General features: G+C 36.5%; 1 protein-coding gene across 2 annotated transcripts in view; it reads right to left on the bottom strand.

Moving 5' to 3' along the window:
* Nucleotides 1–5,064: 5,064 nt before the first annotated feature.
* The window catches only part of LOC102802819 (fatty-acid amide hydrolase 1-like), a 30,111-nt gene continuing 12,833 nt past the window's right edge, over nucleotides 5,065–22,342 (bottom strand). For both annotated transcript variants that reach the window (XM_078008541.2, XM_085491441.1), the window contains exons 5-15: nucleotides 17,287–17,420; nucleotides 16,820–17,026; nucleotides 16,464–16,504; nucleotides 14,927–15,051; nucleotides 12,034–12,159; nucleotides 11,012–11,124; nucleotides 10,220–10,310; nucleotides 9,540–9,626; nucleotides 8,312–8,423; nucleotides 6,925–7,067; nucleotides 5,065–6,379 (exon numbers count right to left, since the gene is read on the bottom strand). In XM_078008541.2, the coding sequence (XP_077864667.1) occupies nucleotides 6,257–6,379; nucleotides 6,925–7,067; nucleotides 8,312–8,423; nucleotides 9,540–9,626; nucleotides 10,220–10,310; nucleotides 11,012–11,124; nucleotides 12,034–12,159; nucleotides 14,927–15,051; nucleotides 16,464–16,504; nucleotides 16,820–17,026; nucleotides 17,287–17,420 (1,302 nt within the window). In that variant the 3' untranslated portion in view covers nucleotides 5,065–6,256. The remainder of the gene's footprint in view (nucleotides 6,380–6,924; nucleotides 7,068–8,311; nucleotides 8,424–9,539; nucleotides 9,627–10,219; nucleotides 10,311–11,011; nucleotides 11,125–12,033; nucleotides 12,160–14,926; nucleotides 15,052–16,463; nucleotides 16,505–16,819; nucleotides 17,027–17,286; nucleotides 17,421–22,342) is intronic.

Here is a 22,342-nt window from a genome sequence, read left to right as displayed (position 1 = left end):
TGACTGATATCAGTGCTAAGTTTGAATGAAGAAGTGCATCAGTACCCTGCTATGACTGATATCAATGCTAAGTTTGAATGAAGAAGTGTGCATCAGTACCCTGCTATGACTGATATCAGTGCTAAGTTTGAATGAAGAAGTGTGCATCAGTACCCTGCTATGACTGATATCAGTGCTAAGTTTGAATGAAGAAGTGCATCAGTACCCTGCTATGACTGATATCAGTGCTAAGTTTGAATGAAGAAGTGTGCATCAGTACCCTGTTATGACTGATATCAGTGCTAAGTTTGAATGAAGAAGTGTGCATCAGTACCCTGTTATGACTGATATCAGTGCCAAGTTTGAATGAAGAAGTGTGCATCAGTACCCTGTTATGACTGATATCAGTGCCAAGTTTGAATGAAGAAGTGTGCATCAGTACCCTGCTATGACTGATATTAGTGCTAAGTTTGAATGAAGAAGTGTGCATCAGTACCCTGCTATGACTGATATCAGTGCTAAGTTTGAATGAAGAAGTGTGCATCAGTACCCTGCTATGACTGATATTAGTGCTAAGTTTGAATGAAGAAGTGTGCATCAGTACCCTGTTATGACTGATATCAGTGCTAAGTTTGAATGAAGAAGTGTGCATCAGTACCCTGCTATGACTGATATCAGTGCTAAGTTTGAATGAAGAAGTGCATCAGTACCCTGCTATGACTGATATCAGTGCTAAGTTTGAATGAAGAAGTGTATCAGTACCCTGCTATGACTGATATTAGTGCTAAGTTTGAATGAAGAAGTGTGCATCAGTACCCTGCTATGACTGATATCAGTGCTAAGTTTGAATGAAGAAGTGTGCATCAGTACCCTGCTATGACTGATATCAGTGCCAAGTTTGAATGAAGAAGTGTGCATCAGTACCCTGCTATGACTGATATCAGTGCTAAGTTTGAATGAAGAAGTGTGCATCAGTACCCTGCTATGACTGATATCAGTGCTAAGTTTGAATGAAGAAGTGCATCAGTACCCTGCTATGACTGATATCAGTGCTAAGTTTGAATGAAGAAGTGTGCATCAGTACCCTGTTATGACTGATATCAGTGCCAAGTTTGAATGAAGAAGTGTGCATCAGTACCCTGCTATGACTGATATTAGTGCTAAGTTTGAATGAAGAAGTGTGCATCAGTACCCTGTTATGACTGATATCAGTGCTAAGTTTGAATGAAGAAGTGCATCAGTACCCTGCTATGACTGATATCAGTGCTAAGTTTGAATGAAGAAGTGTGCATCAGTACCCTGCTATGACTGATATCAGTGCTAAGTTTGAATGAAGAAGTGTGCATCAGTACCCTGCTATGACTGATATCAGTGCTAAGTTTGAATGAAGAAGTGTGCATCAGTACCCTGCTATGACTGATATCAGTGCTAAGTTTGAATGAAGAAGTGTACCAGTACCCTGCTATGACTGATATCAATGCTAAGTTTGAATGAAGAAGTGCATCAGTACCCTGCTATGACTGATATCAGTGCTAAGTTTGAATGAAGAAGTGTGCATCAGTACCCTGCTATGACTGATATCAATGCTAAGTTTGAATGAAGAAGTGCATCAGTACCCTGCTATGACTGATATCAATGCTAAGTTTGAATGAAGAAGTACATCAGTACCCTGCTATGACTGATATCAATGCTAAGTTTGAATGAAGAAGTGTATCAGTACCCTGCTATGACTGATATCAGTGCTAAGTTTGAATGAAGAAGTGCATCAGTACCCTGCTATGACTGATATCAGTGCTAAGTTTGAATGAAGAAGTGTGCATCAGTACCCTGCTATGACTGATATCAGTGCTAAGTTTGAATGAAGAAGTGTGCATCAGTACCCTGCTATGACTGATATCAGTGCTAAGTTTGAATGAAGAAGTGTGCATCAGTACCCTGCTATGACTGATATCAGTGCTAAGTTTGAATGAAGAAGTGCATCAGTACCCTGCTATGACTGATATCAGTGCTAAGTTTGAATGAAGAAGTGCATCAGTACCCTGTTATGACTGATATTAGTGCTAAGTTTGAATGAAGAAGTGCATCAGTACCCTGCTATGACTGATATCAGTGCTAAGTTTGAATGAAGAAGTGCATCAGTACCCTGTTATGACTGATATCAGTGCTAAGTTTGAATGAAGAAGTGCATCAGTACCCTGCTATGACTGATATCAGTGCTAAGTTTGAATGAAGAAGTGCATCAGTACCCTGCTATGACTGATATCAGTGCTAAGTTTGAATGAAGAAGTGCATCAGTACCCTGTTATGACTGATATTAGTGCTAAGTTTGAATGAAGAAGTGTGCATCAGTACCCTGTTATGACTGATATCAGTGCTAAGTTTGAATGAAGAAGTGTACCAGTACCCTGTTATGACTGATATCAGTGCTAAGTTTGAATGAAGAAGTGCATCAGTACCCTGCTATGACTGATATCAATGCTAAGTTTGAATGAAGAAGTGTGCATCAGTACCCTGCTATGACTGATATCAGTGCTAAGTTTGAATGAAGAAGTGTGCATCAGTACCCTGCTATGACTGATATCAGTGCTAAGTTTGAATGAAGAAGTGCATCAGTACCCTGCTATGACTGATATCAGTGCTAAGTTTGAATGAAGAAGTGTGCATCAGTACCCTGTTATGACTGATATCAGTGCTAAGTTTGAATGAAGAAGTGTGCATCAGTACCCTGTTATGACTGATATCAGTGCCAAGTTTGAATGAAGAAGTGTGCATCAGTACCCTGTTATGACTGATATCAGTGCCAAGTTTGAATGAAGAAGTGTGCATCAGTACCCTGCTATGACTGATATTAGTGCTAAGTTTGAATGAAGAAGTGTGCATCAGTACCCTGCTATGACTGATATCAGTGCTAAGTTTGAATGAAGAAGTGTGCATCAGTACCCTGCTATGACTGATATTAGTGCTAAGTTTGAATGAAGAAGTGTGCATCAGTACCCTGTTATGACTGATATCAGTGCTAAGTTTGAATGAAGAAGTGTGCATCAGTACCCTGCTATGACTGATATCAGTGCTAAGTTTGAATGAAGAAGTGCATCAGTACCCTGCTATGACTGATATCAGTGCTAAGTTTGAATGAAGAAGTGTATCAGTACCCTGCTATGACTGATATTAGTGCTAAGTTTGAATGAAGAAGTGTGCATCAGTACCCTGCTATGACTGATATCAGTGCTAAGTTTGAATGAAGAAGTGTGCATCAGTACCCTGCTATGACTGATATCAGTGCCAAGTTTGAATGAAGAAGTGTGCATCAGTACCCTGCTATGACTGATATCAGTGCTAAGTTTGAATGAAGAAGTGTGCATCAGTACCCTGCTATGACTGATATCAGTGCTAAGTTTGAATGAAGAAGTGCATCAGTACCCTGCTATGACTGATATCAGTGCTAAGTTTGAATGAAGAAGTGTGCATCAGTACCCTGTTATGACTGATATCAGTGCCAAGTTTGAATGAAGAAGTGTGCATCAGTACCCTGCTATGACTGATATTAGTGCTAAGTTTGAATGAAGAAGTGTGCATCAGTACCCTGTTATGACTGATATCAGTGCTAAGTTTGAATGAAGAAGTGCATCAGTACCCTGCTATGACTGATATCAGTGCTAAGTTTGAATGAAGAAGTGTGCATCAGTACCCTGCTATGACTGATATCAGTGCTAAGTTTGAATGAAGAAGTGTGCATCAGTACCCTGCTATGACTGATATCAGTGCTAAGTTTGAATGAAGAAGTGTGCATCAGTACCCTGCTATGACTGATATCAGTGCTAAGTTTGAATGAAGAAGTGTACCAGTACCCTGCTATGACTGATATCAATGCTAAGTTTGAATGAAGAAGTGCATCAGTACCCTGCTATGACTGATATCAGTGCTAAGTTTGAATGAAGAAGTGTGCATCAGTACCCTGCTATGACTGATATCAGTGCTAAGTTTGAATGAAGAAGTGTGCATCAGTACCCTGCTATGACTGATATTAGTGCTAAGTTTGAATGAAGAAGTGTGCATCAGTACCCTGCTATGACTGATATTAGTGCTAAGTTTGAATGAAGAAGTGTGCATCAGTACCCTGCTATGACTGATATCAGTGCTAAGTTTGAATGAAGAAGTGTGCATCAGTACCCTGTTATGACTGATATCAGTGCTAAGTTTGAATGAAGAAGTGTGCATCAGTACCCTGCTATGACTGATATCAGTGCTAAGTTTGAATGAAGAAGTGCATCAGTACCCTGCTATGACTGATATTAGTGCTAAGTTTGAATGAAGAAGTGTACCAGTACCCTGCTATGACTGATATCAGTGCTAAGTTTGAATGAAGAAGTGTGCATCAGTACCCTGCTATGACTGATATTAGTGCTAAGTTTGAATGAAGAAGTGTGCATCAGTACCCTGTTATGACTGATATCAGTGCTAAGTTTGAATGAAGAAGTGTGCATCAGTACCCTGCTATGACTGATATCAGTGCTAAGTTTGAATGAAGAAGTGCATCAGTACCCTGCTATGACTGATATCAGTGCTAAGTTTGAATGAAGAAGTGTGCATCAGTACCCTGCTATGACTGATATCAATGCTAAGTTTGAATGAAGAAGTGCATCAGTACCCTGCTATGACTGATATCAATGCTAAGTTTGAATGAAGAAGTACATCAGTACCCTGCTATGACTGATATCAATGCTAAGTTTGAATGAAGAAGTGTATCAGTACCCTGCTATGACTGATATCAGTGCTAAGTTTGAATGAAGAAGTGCATCAGTACCCTGCTATGACTGATATCAATGCTAAGTTTGAATGAAGAAGTGCATCAGTACCCTGTTATGACTGATATCAATGCTAAGTTTGAATGAAGAAGTGCATCAGTACCCTGTTATGACTGATATCAATGCTAAGTTTGAATGAAGAAGTGTATCAGTACCCTGCTATGACTGATATCAGTGCTAAGTTTGAATGAAGAAGTGCATCAGTACCCTGTTATGACTGATATCAATGCTAAGTTTGAATGAAATCGGTCAAGGCATGTCCTAGAAATGGTTGATGACATGTTTGAATTTTTTGACTTTATTCATTTTTGACAAAAATGGCTGCCATTCGGCTAAATTCAGATGAAAACGAAAAATACTTGGAAGCAACATTTAACTTTTTGTACAACATTTAACCCAACTCCGTACAATCATCTCTGTAAAAGGAGAACACTTGTGAAAAACAAAATGGCCACTAGTTCGCCATTTTGAATCGAATCACGAAAAAAGACTAAAAAGACAATACCCATAAGGCTTGAAACATAAAAATATAAATCTGAATTAAAACTCATTCTCTCCCCTCTCCTAACTTCAATTGGTAGATACTGGTGCACCTCAGGTCATCTTTATGGCTCATCTGTGGCTATATGGTTAATTTACATATCAGTTTGTGGCCCATGCACCACTGTGCTAATTTACATGAACCAATGGAGGTTGTGACACATGGACAAAACTTATGGTCTGTGAGGAAGAAGACAGAAAATCTTGTGCAGTGAGTGTAAATATTAAAATAAGACAATGATTTTTTTTCTGAAAAATATATTTGTTTTTCCCTCTACAGTTTCATTAGTGATGTACAAATGTATTACCATATAATTATTGTTATCCACTGAAAACATTTATATTATCATATCAACATATTCAAATGTGTGATAATAGTTGCATAACTCATTCTACATTTCGTAAATTTCTGGTGAATAATATTTATTAAACCATTGTTATGACTTATAGTATATTCACTTAGTAATATATCCTATTTAAGTTTTGAATGAAAATCTTGAAAAAAGTTTTATTTATTTTCTAAGTTGTTGGCCAACTGTTATTATAATATAATTTATTTAATATATGTTTATAATATAGTATTGTAAAATCTACATGAAATCCTGACAGATGTCACATCATATCATGTGCATTATAGTAAGCTAAATTTTAAGTAAAGTAAGAACAAACTTTACAATGAGTACTACGAAAAATACACAACTGAAACACTGACAAAAAACAATATTAATGAGTTTAGAGATGCTGAATTGTTCGTGTTTGAATTACTAACATCAAGTCTCACAAACTTTGAGTTAAAAAACTTGACGTTTGGGTAACTGTTAATTTAAACAGTGGATCTGGTTTTGCAAAAGTGGGTGTGGTTCCTAAATATGTTTTTGCAACATAGCTCAACAATTCAGTATCTCAGTGGAGTTCAAATGAATGAATGACACTCAATTGTTGATTGCTTTTACACCTTCTTCAAGTTCTTTCATTAGTTTTAAACAAAGTTCTTCCTGCCATTTTAATGCAATACACTGCACTCCAACAGGGAGCCCAACAGACCCAGTACATGCCTGCAAAAGATAAATCATCAATCTAATAACATATACCACATATATTTAAAACTTTAATCTCCAAAAAAAGTAAATGCATCAGTTGCTTTACTCGGAATCATTTTCACAACTGCATTTCTTTTTAAGCCATTACCACAGATTAATTCATGATATGCTTGACATATTAATATTTTGGGGTTTGATATTTCAGACATTTTAAATGGAAGTGTATTATATCTTCTATATGTTATTCTATTTTTGTAACAGAGTTTTGAATTCGGTGTGGCTTAATTCCATTTTCAACGTCTAAATTTTGATTACTTGTTATTAATCTAGGTACAGAAATTCTTTGTTTTGTTTTTAACATCCAAGTAATCTTGACTTTAAATGCAATGAATGACAAATATATTTTTTGTTTACTAAAAATTTGAATGAAAGTACTTTAGATACTATGATTGCGACACGATGTACATATAAGCTAAATCATTTTAAATGAATCTTTTTCAAAGGTACATTTATTTCAGATAGTTTTATTTTAACTTTGAATTTATGATAGTTTGCAGTACCTCAACTGCAAGCTTGTCCCAGTTATCTTTAACTTGAAACTCAGTTGCTAAGTTATCCTCATCTTCTTGCGTAACCTTGGTAACAGTTACAGTGCCTGCTGGGATATCTAGCATATTGTAGATTGCAGTTGTACCGGCCACAGCTGTGAAGTACAATCATAATAAAATATGAATACAAAGATAATACAAGCAGCCTATCGGCTGAGATAGCTCCGCTGTTAGCAATGCGCATTTCAATTAAAGAACTGAAGACATTATTAGAAAATGAACAATATGTATAGTATCAAAGCAATCGGACTTACAGTGTTTAACAAGAAGTCGAAAATATCACTTTCTACCAAAAATGACAAAAATATTCACCAAAATTAGAGAATTTAAGATATCATCACGAAATGAACAAATCTGAGAAAGGTCTACATGTAGTATCTATATATGTAATATCAAAGCAATTGAACTTTTGGTTTTTAACAAGAAGTCGAAAATATCACTTTTTACCAAAAATTACAAAAATATTCAACAAAATTAGAGAATTGAAGATATCATCACAAAATGAACAAATCTGAGAGAGGTCCACATGTAGTACCTATATATGTAATATCAAAGCAATTGGACTTGCGGTTTTTAACAAGAAGTCGAAAATATCACTTTTTACCAAAAATGACAAAAATATTCACCAAAATTAGAGAATTGAAGATATCATCAGAAAATGAACAAATCTGAGAGGTGTCCACATGTAGTACCTATTTATGTAATATCAAAGCAATCGGACTTGCGGTTTTTAACAAGAAGTCGAAAATATCACTTTTTACCAAAAATGACAAAAATATTCACCAAAATTAGAGAATTGAAGATATCATCACGAAATGAACAAATCTGAGAGAGGTCCACATGTAGTACCTATATATGTAGTATCAAAGCAATTGGACTTGCGGTTTTTAACAAGAAGTCGAAAATATCACTTTTTACCAAAAATGACAAAAATATTCACCAAAATTAGAGAATTGAAGATATCAACATGAAATGAACAAACCTAAGAGAGGTCTACCCAAGGTACATATACACCAAGTATCAAAGCATTCAGGCTTGTAGTTTTCAAGAAGAAGTCAAAAAAGTAAAACATTGACACGGACGACGAGGGACGACAACGACGGACAATCACTCATATGATAAGCTCCGCTCGACAAAGTCGACAGCGGAGCTAATAAAAACTTTATTTAACTCAAGAAAAAGAAATATTAATATGCATACAACTTTGTCACAAACCTTTCACCATTATTACCATCTGTATAACAAGTTTAAATGAAATATAGTTTCATGGAGTTTTAAATTCATAGACCAACAATGAAGCTGACATTATGCACCGATAACATAAGAGACATCAACTTACAAAAAAGTTTTGCTGCATATTCATTAGAACATGCAGTTATACCAAATCCAGGACCAATAAGTACATCAATATTAGCATCCTTCCATGCACTTACAAACTTAGAGAAATATTCCTGAGAAGACAAGTCATTGATGATATGTGAACACGATTAGTATAGACATGTACAAAACACTAGTCTGGATTGGTGAATGCATGGATAGAGGTTGAATATATTCTTTGAAACCAGGGATATATATTGAATAAATAAATATTTTGTTAATTATTTTCATCTTATTTCAAATGGCTGGCTTTTTGTCTTATTTATCATTTATAGTGCATTTACTTCAAAATCTAGATAAGAATAGAAACATAATAAAGATTATTACTATACATCTATCACCGTAACGCCATAAGTTACAGCGTGCCGTAATTTTGTGGTATTTTCATCCTACTATATAAGGAAATGTGAATTCCAAATATGGAAATCAACATTCCCAAGGTGAGTCCTTGGAAGGAAAAGATGTATAATAATAAGGTTATTATGAAAATACCTCAAAGTATGTACTCAGACAGTACACTGCGCATCGACCTCCGCTGCAAGTCGCTCGATACTCCAGCTGTACTGTCTTCGTGCATACTTTGAGGTATTCTCGTAATAACCTCATATTATTATTATTAAAAAATAGGATTCAATGTAACAAACAATTTGCCTAATTTGAATCCATTCAACACAGTCATGTGTGCCATCATATTTATTTGGATTACAAAATGAATGAAATATCATGTACATTGTATTAATAGCTTTACATGCATGTATAATGAAATCTATCAAGAAATATCTAAGAAATACTATACCAGTACTACTATACCCATTTTTTTGACAAAACGCTTACTTTAAATTGTTTAAGTTTTCATTCATTTTTTTATCATGCCACACATTGTTTACAACCACCATTCTCATTCATGAATTCCTCCTTAAATAACACCTTCATTTGATTTGGCCAGCTTGCCTTGGGTTTCATTCTGATTCCCATTCAAGCAGTTATTTGCCATTCATTGCGACCTAATTCCACATTCAGCATTCTTGTTAAGCCAAAGGTCACATCTTGACCTGGGCCCCAGGCAACCACAACCACATCATTTTCTATTCTATTGTTTTGTATTCATTTCACTTTTATTAAATTTCTTTCACCCTGCGTGGCAGTGTAACTTTGCAAACTTGGTTATAACAATTATTAAATCAACTTACTGCCCCCTTAAGATGATCAGACCAAAGCTCAGATGTTCTTTTGTCTTCATTACGGCAGGAGTCGTAATATCTCTGCATTCTGTTTGACTGCAGGATATAAATATTCAGAACAAATAAAGACAATGACAGTCTCAAGATGTGTTTGTGCTCAATGATAGATATACAGGAATTGCACATATCTATGATATAACACAAAAAGAGTTAAACGCAATCATGTCAAAGAGTTGGATCATGTGCACAGTATATTGTAAAAATGGTACATTGTTGAGTCATGTGATCTAAATGACATACACTGAAATGAAGACTTCAAGTTGAAAACCTAAGCTGCCAGTTAATGATCAATAATCAAACATGCACACAACAAACCTAATCTCTTCATTTAAAGAGATGGGATCGATTCAACCAAGAGATTACTTTTGCTGTGTACATGTTTTAATTAAAATGCAAGACCATGTCAAGTTCGATAAAAGTCTGAGGCATGCAGCACATTGGTATCACCTGATTTAAACCCACACACATTGATCAATATAATGATATATGATTTTGTTGTAAATCATCACTATAATTTTATGGTCAGTATAATGCTAATACAAGTATAATAATATAATTTATTATGTTATTTTCCTATTTCATTTCACCACTGACTATAAATAAAAAAAAATGATTGTATATATACTTACCATGAATGGCCACATTAATTTTCTTTTCAGTGATGTTATATTGAAATAATGTAACTGTAATGATAAATATTTGTCAACGTCTTCATCTTCTCTGGAACGATAAAATATGCATTGTGAGAAATTACCTCATTTGAACAATATGTGGAACTCATTCACTGAGCAAATTTGGCAAAAACTGGTTGTATAGTAATCTCAACAACAGATCAGAAAAAATTATCTGACAGTAAAACTTAATGTCAGAAGTCAGAAAATAAAAACATAATGAGAATGCATACTGCGTATGGAATTGTTCTACAAATAGCAAATTTTGAAAAATATTGTTTTTCAAAAAAAAATTACTGTAACACACAAAAAAATGCTATTTCATTGTGCTATGGGTTAGTAGCTCCATGATCTCACTGTAAACCAATGAACATTGTTATGCAATTTACCTTAACCCAGGTGAAACTCACAAATTATTCTTCTGAATACTATTTATTATGAAATAATGCTTTAACATAGATTCCTTAGGAAATTGTCTTAAAAATGTCCATTTATGCATTTTTCTCAACTGTTATTCTGAATTATAATAATAATTCGTACGGAGTAATAAACAAAAAAATCAATAAATATGTGACACATTTGAAACCAAAAAATTGTGATAGATTTGTCCCAAATTTATTAGTTCTAAATGCATAATTAACACTTAATAGCAATGGTTCAGTGTGCGTCTGATATACTACTATCACATGTACCTCTATGAGATGTGCTTCTATAACATTTTGACACGGATCTTTTGAAAATAGGACTTACAGATGTGACATAAATCGTTTACTTCCATCGGCAGTGATCGCCTGCAATGCTAGATTTGCCAGTGTGTGATTATCTTCATCAGTAAGTAATTTTTTAATATTGAATGGAATCAACTGTAAACAAAGAAGTATTATTAGATGATAGTTATATCTCCACTAAAAAAAATGGTATAACCTACTTACAATAATAAAATATGCCTTTTATATTGTGACTTGAGTTTTTTTAGGAGTCAAGCACTATGATTGGTTGAAAATAATTTGGGAATTGTTTTGTGTCAAGAACTATGATTGGTTGACAATAATGCTGATATCTTTTTTGTATCCAACCATTGTGGGTGTTTTAGGAAAAGGTATGTGACTTTTATCAATTATATTAAAGCATGGCAAGTGCATATGTTCATAGACAATTTTTGTTTGGATAGCATTGAGTATTTATATATCCTAAATATGGGGCCAGGGTTTGAAATTTATAGATCCTAAGGTTTAAAATGAACTTTACAAAAAAATGACAAAAATATTCACTAAAAAATATTTGCCAAAAATAGGGCATTGAAGATTTTGTCACCAAACAAAACTAAGAAAGTCCAACCCAATAAATGTACAATATCAATATCAGCATGTGGACCGAATTGTGTCATAGTAAAAATCATTTCGTATTTGTTATAGTTTTTGGTAGCTAATCTGTCTATTTTTTTGCAGATCAACTTCTCATGAACAAATTTCCATTTACACTTCTCAAGGCAACAAAACAAAAATCAGTTAGGTTGAGTGGTTTTTGAGAAGAAGTTACCCACATCCATCCCTCCATCCCTCCAGTATCACAGCACCATCGGTTTAGCTCGTCAGTAGACCTATGGTCCATTGAGCTAAAAATGGCATTAAAATGCATGTCTATACAGGAACATTTATGCAGGAATATACAATTTAGATTTACCATATATTTTGAATGTGCATGCATGTAACTTGCAAAGATAAACTGTTGTTAAATGACTGTATGGAAAGTATAAACTAACAATTACCTACCGTATGTCCTCTTGATTTGAGAGCCTCTACAGCCACAGACACAGCACGTCTACATGCAGGAACAGGGGTGAAGTAACCATCATCGTCATAGTAACCAACTCTCATAACCTTTATGTTTGAGAATGTCTACAAAATAATTTTTTAAATTTTGTTTCTTAGACAATTCAAAACACGTTGAACAAAAAACTATTGAGTAACACATATACAAACACTATAAGATTTTCAACATATTCCACACTGATGGTGCCTACTGTGAAAATATTATGTTATGGGTGAATATGAGCTAAAATACTTCTAGTACTGTAACTATAATATTGTGATCTTCTGTGTGTTGACAAACTCATTATTCTAAAGCCACTATTTTTTAAACAGCACCCTGCAGACAAAACCATAAAATTAATTTGGAACAAAAATAGCCAATTTTTTGAGAAAAAATTAAAATTGACTAAAATTTGTCTGTTGGTTCCAAATTAAAAGTTCTCCAGAAAAAATAAAGAATATAATAACAAGCTATGCATGGCACAGTCCCCGTTAGTTATCAAATTTAAGGTACTGTGGAATACTTTATTTTCGCTGGAATTAATTTTCACTGAAAAGGCTTTTAGGGCGTTTTGTATGGAATTTATTTTCACTGATTTTTGATTAGTTTAATGTGAAACATAGGAAAAAAAGTATAATCGCTGGATTTTATTTTCACTGAATCATCCCTTCAGCGAAAATAGCGAAAATAAATTCCAAGCGAAAATAAAGTATTCTACAGTATATGGTTTTGTTTATAATAATGTGTCCATAAAATATAACCATGTCAGGAACATGATTATGATGATTGTTTAATATTAAAATGATTGACATTTGTATCTGATCATCAAACGAGTACTTGTCTACATTAAGAGATATTGCTCTGGAACAGCATTAATAAAACAAAATCAGCCATTTCGAATACATATACAGACCCGCCAGAAAGTATTTACGCACCTGTCATTTGTTCGTTTTCGTAACTAAAAATAACAATTCCGGGTAACATGATGTGTTGACTTTAAAATATACTAAATTTAAGAAGAACTAGTGTATTTTAGTCAAAATAAAATGGTTGATTTGTGTTTAGTTTTTTTGTATGTAGACGTTTTTTCAGTGAGCGAAAATCGCCATGGTTAACTCTATGGGAGCGCGCTCATTTGCATATCATTTGCATCTCATTAAAACTTCGCGCCATAAAACATGTGCGATAGTCGTGTCCTTTCTCATGCAAATTTGAACCAATTGGGAAGCTGAAATTATTTCAACACGCGCTTCTGGGCGGGAATACCTGTCAGTTGTAGTCATGAATATTCCTATCGAGGTCATAGTGTCAGATACGTAATTTTTATTTATAAACATTGAGCCATGCCGAAAGTTAGGGAATTGTCAGAATTTACTAAAGGGAACATTGAAGTACTGTATACAGAAGGAGTGTCTAATAGGGAAATTGCAAGAAGACTGGGAATTTCTGAAGGCTCCATACGTTTCAACCTGCGAAAACTTCGTCTGTGAGGTAGTATGGGCAATCGTCGTCGATCAGCTCGACCAAGGCGTACAACGCAACGCGAAGACCGGCTACTCATCAGGTCTAGTTTAGCGAATCGGTTTCACACCGCCCGTGATTTGCGTGCCAATTTTAATCAACTCACTGGGAAAATATTGTGTTTGAGCACTATAAAATCAAGACTATATAAGGATGGTAATCTTCACGGCTGTGTTGCAAAAAAGAAACCAAAACTACAACCTCGACACATCGCAGCGCGGTTGCAATTTGCCAGACAACACATCGACTGGACTCCGGCGCAGTGGGCTCAAGTTATCTGGTCGGACGAATCAAAGTTTACGGGGTTTCGTAGCCGTGGAAGATTATTTGTACGTCGGAGACCAGGTGAAGAGTACGAGCTGAAATGCATTAAACCTACAATAAAATTTGGTGGTGGTAGCGTCATGGTGTGGGGATGTTTTTCGGCTACCGGCTTAGGGTCGCTGGTACGTGTACGGAAACTCGTCGATACCATGCCAAAACGGCTCAGAGAAGTCATCCAGCGAAGAGGTGGACACACGCATTATTGACAATCGCCGCGTTCTATGTCTTCATGAATATTCATGAGCTTGCGTTTACACGGTATTCTCCATAGAGAATTCGAACGTTTTTTCACTGTTTCGTTCAGACTGCCGTTTTTATTCAATCCTGCATGACAATGACAATTTTGTTGTTTTTATTGTGTGTAAAAACGCATATTTTATTAGATATATAAATATATTTATTCAAACCGTTATTGAGTTTATTTTATTGTATGATATCGTAGGTAGTAGCTGCCTGTAGTGTGGTGCGTAAATACTTTCTGGCGGGTCTGTATATATATCTATAACATGATGTATAATGAATATTTAAAATTTGAACATAATCAGTCAAAGCATGTCAGAGATGGCTCTAGAAGCCCATTCATTAAAACAAAATGGCCGCCAGTCAGCCATTTTGAATCTGATCTGAAAAAAAAAATGATGTGCATCAGGAACTGCGTCCAAACAGGGACTAAAAAGTGCAGAAAAATTTGGATGAGAAAGTCTCAGGTGGTGAAAAGATCAGCAGGTCATTGGCCATATGTATATATATTATTATTTAACTGAAAGAGTAATATTTGTTGGTCATTGTTGTTTTGCATGAATGTCAATATTCAAATTTTGCTCAGTTGCATAAATTTGACAGATGAAAAATTAGGTCTTATTGATATCTAAAGTGAATTTACAAACATTTCAGTAGACACAAAGTGAACATTTAAATTTCTTGTTTACAAGTTATACACTATGTAGCTTTGATATACTAATCCCATAATGACAACATATGTAAGAAAATAATATTTATATCAATTACCGCATCATTAAATGGAATAGGAGGAAGACTACTGTCAAGTCTGAACATCTCAGATGTTAACAAAGCTTTCATTGTTAAAACCACACCATCAACATCACGGGCCATTACACCATTAACACCACACACTAAAAAAATCAAAGCATGTATCAGGACTTAATTCATATCCAAAAAAAACAAGTCAGTATTATGGTAGCCAAGATTTATTTGTCGGACCCACCTAGGGTTACACAGTCAATAAATGATTCAATGCATAAACAACCATGCTATCATTGATTAAATATTTTCAATAGAAGGTCAATTTAGAAATCCTAAAGGACTGGTATTTTGACATTGAGCTATATAAAAACAAAGCTTCAAGTTCCAAACAAAATCATTTGATTTTTCAAGCAAATTGTCAGTACACGCCTTTCATAAAGTACGTCTTGTGGTGAAAAAAAATCACCTACTAGGAAATCAAGAATTACTGAAATGACCGACAGAATTATTAATTAGGATCAAGAGTCAATAACTCTGTTAAACTAAGTCAATAATCTAATCTGTGGAGATTTACTCCAACCTAAGCAGGTAGTTAAAAATAGCAGATTAAATAATATCATCAAGAAAACCAGATCAACATCAGATCTTTGTTTTAAATTGCCAAGGAAGACAAATGAAGATTAACTACAATGCTGCCAGTGATATCAAATAAACCAGAGGTGATTACAACAACAAAGCAAAGCAGATATTTCCACTGACAGCTGTTTACTTTTCACCATGATGACTGAATGAAGTGATATCATAATCAATGTATAATCAAATTTGTATTGACAGTTAGCAAACTGGAGAATGAAAAGTAGGTACAAAGACCAATAAAGTTGATGTGTCAATCAAACATACAAGTAGTCAAAGACTGGGACCAACAACTCACTGTGGATATTACTATGAACACTTACTTATAGCTCCATATATACTTGTATAATTATCAAATGGCAAGAAGGAATTGTCATAATCACTAACTGACTCAATAACTACAGAAAGTACTTTAGCATGATTGCTATGTGAGAAACAAATACATTTAAATTATACTTGATACTTGTATCAGAGCACTGAATAGCAGTTGTATTATAGATAGATTGGGCTGTTGCATATAATATAACTGATATTTATTATAATTATCTTATCATTTAAATACTCAGTTGTTATTTAGTTTATTTTCGTTGGAATTTATTTTCGTTATTTTCGCTGGCAAAATGATTCAGTGAAAATAAAATACAGCAAATATACATCATGATTTTTTCCTATATTTTACATTCAACTCATCACTATTTTTCAAACTAATAGTAAATTTTCATTAAAGACTCGACTTTAATATCCTTAGGTCCAAACATTCTTGATCGAAAAATTTAGAATTTTGATAAGGTTGAAGAATAAAGCAATTATATCTATAAGGTTGTGTGTCTTCATATGCCTTGAGTTATACAAAACATCCACTGCCATGATCTTAAATTGTAACCAAGGTAACATTGCAACAGTATCATTAATATTCACTTTTACTTACATGCTTTTTGTCCAGGAAGAACATTTGCTTGCCCAATTAAACTTGAAATAAAATAAAATAAAATAAAATAAAATAAAATAAAATAAAATAAAATAAAATAAAATAAAATAAAATAAAATAAAATAAAATAAAATAAAATAAAATAAAATAAAATAAAATAAAATAAAATAAAATAAAATAAAATAAAATAAAATAAAATAAAATAAAATAAAATAAAATAAAATAAAATAAAATACTAATAAAAATAATAATATTGCTTAACCTCCCCAAAAAATATGTACTAGTGTAATCAACCTGCTGAAACATTATTACCCAAATATATAAATACATATATCATACTAAGATGCAGCACATACCTTATTCTACTTCTGGTTGGTTTTAGAGAAGAGATACCACAAAAGTGTGCCGGTATGCGAACACTCCCACCGATGTCAGAACCAATTCCAATCTGTGATCCATGCATACCAATTAGAGCACCTTCACCTCCAGAAGAACCACCAGGACATCTTTCACAATCATGTGGATTCAATGTCTCTCCATATACTGGGTTACTACAACTAAAACTGCATAGAGGATACATTATTAATTTATATTATTAAGTGTCAATGTCAAGTTCATTGTTTCCTATTTGTTTTTGTTGTCCACATTTAGTAACTCAAACTTTCATTAACAGTTAACCAAATTTCAAGTTATGGGCATAGATTTTCTGTTTGTTTTAACATTGTATGTTACCTGTAATTAAAGTTCAAAGTTCAAAACAAATAATCCATGTTGCCCATAACTCAACTGGTAATTCTACTTAACTATTGCCCCTTACATGTACCTAAGCATGATCTGTGGTACATTAGTTCTCATAAATGGTATGGCTCCTTCCTTTTTTAACACTTGAACTATGACATGGTCTTCAGTACATATTTTACCAATGTATTTAGATATACCAAAATGACTGTCATATCCCTGAAAGTAAACCAGATTTCTTATGTAAGTATAGTTGTTCAGTTTTTCTATAATCCCGGTATTTCTAGACATTGGGATAAAATTAAATGAGTATCAGATTTAATAAATTACTGTTTCACAAAGGTCTCACATTCTAATTGATTAATAAACTGTTTGACATGAGCTGCCATCAAGCCCAATTTTTACTCGCTCAGCTGCCCACCAGCGCATTGCAAATAACTTAACTTGGGTTGACAGAAAGCCTGTCCACCAGCTCATTGCCAATAAATTTACTTGGGTTGACAGAAAGCCTGCCCACCAGCTCATTGCAAATAACTTTACTTGGGTTGACAGAAAGCCTGCCCACCAGCTCATTGCAAATAACTTAACGTGGGTTGACAGAAAGCCTGCCCACCAGCTCATTGCAAATAACTTTACTTGGGTTGACAGAAAGCCTGCCCACCAGCTCATTGCAAATACCTTAACTTGGGTTGACAGAAAGCTTGTCCACCAGCTCATTGCAAATAACTTTACTTGGGTTGACAGAAAGCGAGCCCACCAGCTCATTGCAAATAACTTTACTTGGGTTGACAGAAAGCGAACCCACCAGCTCATTGCAAATAACTTAACTTGGGTTGACAGAAAGCGAGCCCACCAGCTCATTGCAAATAACTTTACTTGGGATGACAGAAAGCCTGCCCACCAGCTCATTGCAAATAACTTTACCTGGGTTGACAGAAAGCCTGCCCACCAGCTCATTGCAAATAACTTTACTTGGGTTGACAGAAAGCCTGTCCACCAGCTCATTGCAAATAACTTAACTTGGGTTGACAGAAAGCCTGCCCACCAGCTCATTGCAAATAACTTAACTTGGGTTGACAGAAAGCCTGCCCACCAGCTCATTCCAAATACCTTAACTTGGGTTGACAGAAAGCCTGTCCACCAGCTCATTGCAAATAACTTTACTTGGGTTGACAGAAAGCGAGCCCACCAGCTCATTGCAAATAACTTTACTTGGGATGACAGAAAGCCTGCCCACCAGCTCATTGCAAATAACTTTACCTGGGTTGACAGAAAGCCTGCCCACCAGCTCATTGCAAATAACTTAACTTGGGTTGACAGAAAGCCTGCCCACCAGCTCATTGCAAATAACTTTACTTGCGTTGACAGAAAGCCTGCCCACCAGCTCATTGCAAATAACTTTACTTGGGATGACAGAAAGCCTGCCCACCAGCTCATTGCAAATAACTTTACTTGGGATGACAGAAAGCCTGCCCACCAGCTCATTGCAAATAACTTTACTTGGGTTGATAGAAAGCCTGCCCACCAGCTCATTGCAAATAACTTTACATGGGTTGACAGAAAGCCTGCCCACCAGCTCATTGCAAATAACTTAACTTGGGTTGACAGAAAGCCTGCCCACCAGTTTATTGCAAATAACTTAACTTGGGTTGACAGAAAGCCTGCCCACCAGCTCAATGCAAATAACTTTACTTGGGATGACAGAAAGCCTGCCCACCAGCTCATTGCAAATAACTTTACTTGGGTTGATAGAAAGCCTGTCCACCAGCTCATTGCAAATAACTTTACTTGGGTTGACAGAAAACCTGCCCACCAGCTCATTGCAAATAACTTTACTTGGGTTGACAGAAAGCCTGTCCACCAGCTCATTGCAAATAACTTAACTTGGGTTGACAGAAAAGCCTGCCCACCAGCTCATTGCAAATAACTTTACTTGGGTTGACAGAAAGCCTGCCCACCAGCTCATTGCAAATAACTTAACTTGGGTTGACAGAAAGCCTGTCCACCAGCTCATTGCAAATAACTTAACTTGGGTTGACAGAAAGCCTGCCCACCAGCTCATTGCAAATAACTGTACTTGGGTTGACAGAAAGCCTGCCCACCAGCTCATTGCAAATAACTTTACTTGGGTTGACAGAAAGCCTGCCCACCAGCTCATTGCAAATAACTGTACTTGGGTTGACAGAAAGCCTGCCCACCAGCTCACTGCAAATAACTGTACTTGGATTGACAGAAAGCGAGCCCACCAGCCCATTGCAAATAACTTTACTTGGGATAACAGAAAAGCCTGCCCACCAGCTCATTGCAAATAACTTTACTTGGGTTGACAGAAAGCCTGCCCACCAGCTCATTGCAAATAACTTAACTTGGGTTGACAGAAAGCCTGTCCACCAGCTCATTGCAAATAACTTAACTTGGGTTGACAGAAAGCCTGCCCACCAGCTCATTGCAAATAACTGTACTTGGGTTGACAGAAAGCCTGCCCACCAGCTCATTGCAAATAACTTTACTTGGGTTGACAGAAAGCCTGCCCACCAGCTCATTGCAAATAACTGTACTTGGGTTGACAGAAAGCCTGCCCACCAGCTCACTGCAAATAACTTTACTTGGGTTGACAGAAAGCCTGCCCACCAGCTCATTGCAAATAACTTTACTTGGGATTACAGAAAAGCCTGCCCACCAGCTCATTGCAAATAACTTTACTTGCGTTGACAGAAAGCCTGCCCACCAGCTCATTGCAAATAACTTTACTTGGGTTGACAGAAAGCCTGCCCACCAGCTCATTGCAAATAACTTTACTTGGGTTGATAGAAAGCCTGTCCACCAGCTCATTGCAAATAACTGTACTTGGATTGACAGAAAGCGAGCCCACCAGCTCATTGCAAATAACTTTACTTGGGATTACAGAAAAGCCTGCCCACCAGCTCATTGCAAATAACTTTACTTGCGTTGACAGAAAGCCTGCCCACCAGCTCATTGCAAATAACTTTACTTGGGTTGACAGAAAGCGAGCCCACCAGCTCATTGCAAATAACTTTACTTGGGTTGACAGAAAGCCTGTCCACCAGCTCATTGCAAATAACTTTACTTGGGTTGACAGAAAGCGAGCCCACCAGCTCATTGCAAATAACTTAACTTGGGTTGACAGAAAGCGAGCCCACCAGCGCATTGCAAATAACTTAACTTGGGTTGACAGAAAGCCTGCCCACCAGCTCATTGCAAATAACTTTACTTGCGTTGACAGAAAGCCTGCCCACCAGCTCATTGCAAATACCTTAACTTGGGATGACAGAAAGCCTGCCCACCAGCTCATTGCAAATAACTTTACTTGGGTTGACAGAAAGCGAGCCCACCAGCTCATTGCAAATAACTTTACTTGGGTTGACAGAAAGCGAGCCCACAAGTGCATTGCAAATAACTTAACTTGGGTTGACAGAAAGCCTGCCCACCAGCGCATTGCAAATAACTTTACTTGGGTTGACAGAAAGCCTGCCCACCAGCTCATTGCAAATAACTTAACTTGGGTTGACAGAAAGCGAGCCCACCAGTGCATTGCAAATACCTTAACTTGGGTTGACAGAAAACCTGCCCACCAGCTCATTGCAAATAACTTTACTTGGATTGACAGAAAGCCTGCCCACCAGAGCATTGCAAATAACTTTACTTGGGTTGACAGAAAGCCTGCCCACCAGCTCATTGCAAATAACTTTACTTGGGTTGACAGAAAGCCTGCCCACCAGCTTATTGCAAATAACTTAACTTGGGTTGACAGAAAGCCTGCCCACCAGCTCATTGCAAATAACTTTACTTGGGTTGACAGAAAGCCTGCCCACCAGCTTATTGCAAATAACTTAACTTGGGTTGACAGAAAGCCTGCCCACCAGCCCATTGCAAATAACTTTACTTGGATTGACAGAAAGCCTGCCTACCAGCCCATTGCAAATAACTTTAATTGGGTTGACAGAAAGCCTGCCCACCAGCATATTGCAAATAACTTTACTTGGGATGACAGAAAGCCTGCCCACCAGCCCATTGCAAATAACTTAACTTGGGTTGACAGAAAGCGAGCCCACCAGCTCAATGCAAATAACTTTACCTGGGTTGACAGAAAGCCTGTCCACCAGCTCATTGCAAATAACTTAACTTGGGTTGACAGAAAGCCTGTCCACCAGCTCATTGCAAATAACTTTACCTGGGTTGACAGAAAGCCTGCCCACCAGCCCATTGCAAATAACTTAACTTGGGTTGACAGAAAGTGAGCCCACCAGCTCATTGCAAATAACTTTACTTGGGTTGACAGAAAGCGAGCCCACCAGCTCATTGCAAATAACTTTACTAGGGTTGACAGAAAGCCTTCCCACCAGCTCATTGCAAATACCTTTACTTGGGTTGACAGAAAGCCTGCCCACCAGCCCATTGCAAATAACTTAACTTGGGTTGACAGAAAGCCTGCCCACCAGCTCAATGCAAATAACTTTACCTGGGTTGACAGAAAGCCTGCCCACCAGCTCATTGCAAATAACTGTACTTGGGTTGACAGAAAGCCTGCCCACCAGCGCATTGCAATTAACTTAACTTGGGTTGACAGAAAGCCTGCCCACCAGCTCATTGCAAATAACTTTACTTGGGTTGACAGAAAGCCTGCCCACCAGCTTATTGCAAATAACTTAACTTGGGTTGACAGAAAGCCTGCCCACCAGCTCATTGCAAATAACTTAACTTGGGTTGACAGAAAGCCTGCCCACCAGCGCATTGCAAACAACTTAACTTGGGTTGACAGAAAGCCTGCCCACCAGCTCATTGCAAATAACTTTACTTGGGTTGACAGAAAGCCTGCCCACCAGCTCATTGCAAATAACTTTACTTGGATTGACAGAAAGCCTGCCTACCAGCCCATTGCAAATAACTTTAATTGGGTTGACTGAAAGCCTGCCCACCAGCATATTGCAAATACCTTTACTTGGGATGACAGAAAGCCTGCCCACCAGCCCATTGCAATTAACTTAACTTGGGTTGACAGAAAGCCTGCCCACCAGCGCATTGCAAATAACTTAACTTGGGTTGACAGAAAGCCTGTCCACCAGCTCATTGCAAATAACTTTACCTGGGTTGACAGAAAGCCTGCCCACCAGCCCATTGCA

Source organism: Saccoglossus kowalevskii, chromosome 16, assembly GCF_978046115.1.
Source record: "Saccoglossus kowalevskii chromosome 16, keSacKowa6.1, whole genome shotgun sequence".
In the NCBI taxonomy this organism is placed as follows: Eukaryota; Metazoa; Hemichordata; class Enteropneusta; family Harrimaniidae; genus Saccoglossus; species Saccoglossus kowalevskii.
The sequence above is the reverse complement of the archived record's forward strand: the minus strand, read 5'-3'. Positions and strand labels throughout refer to the sequence as shown.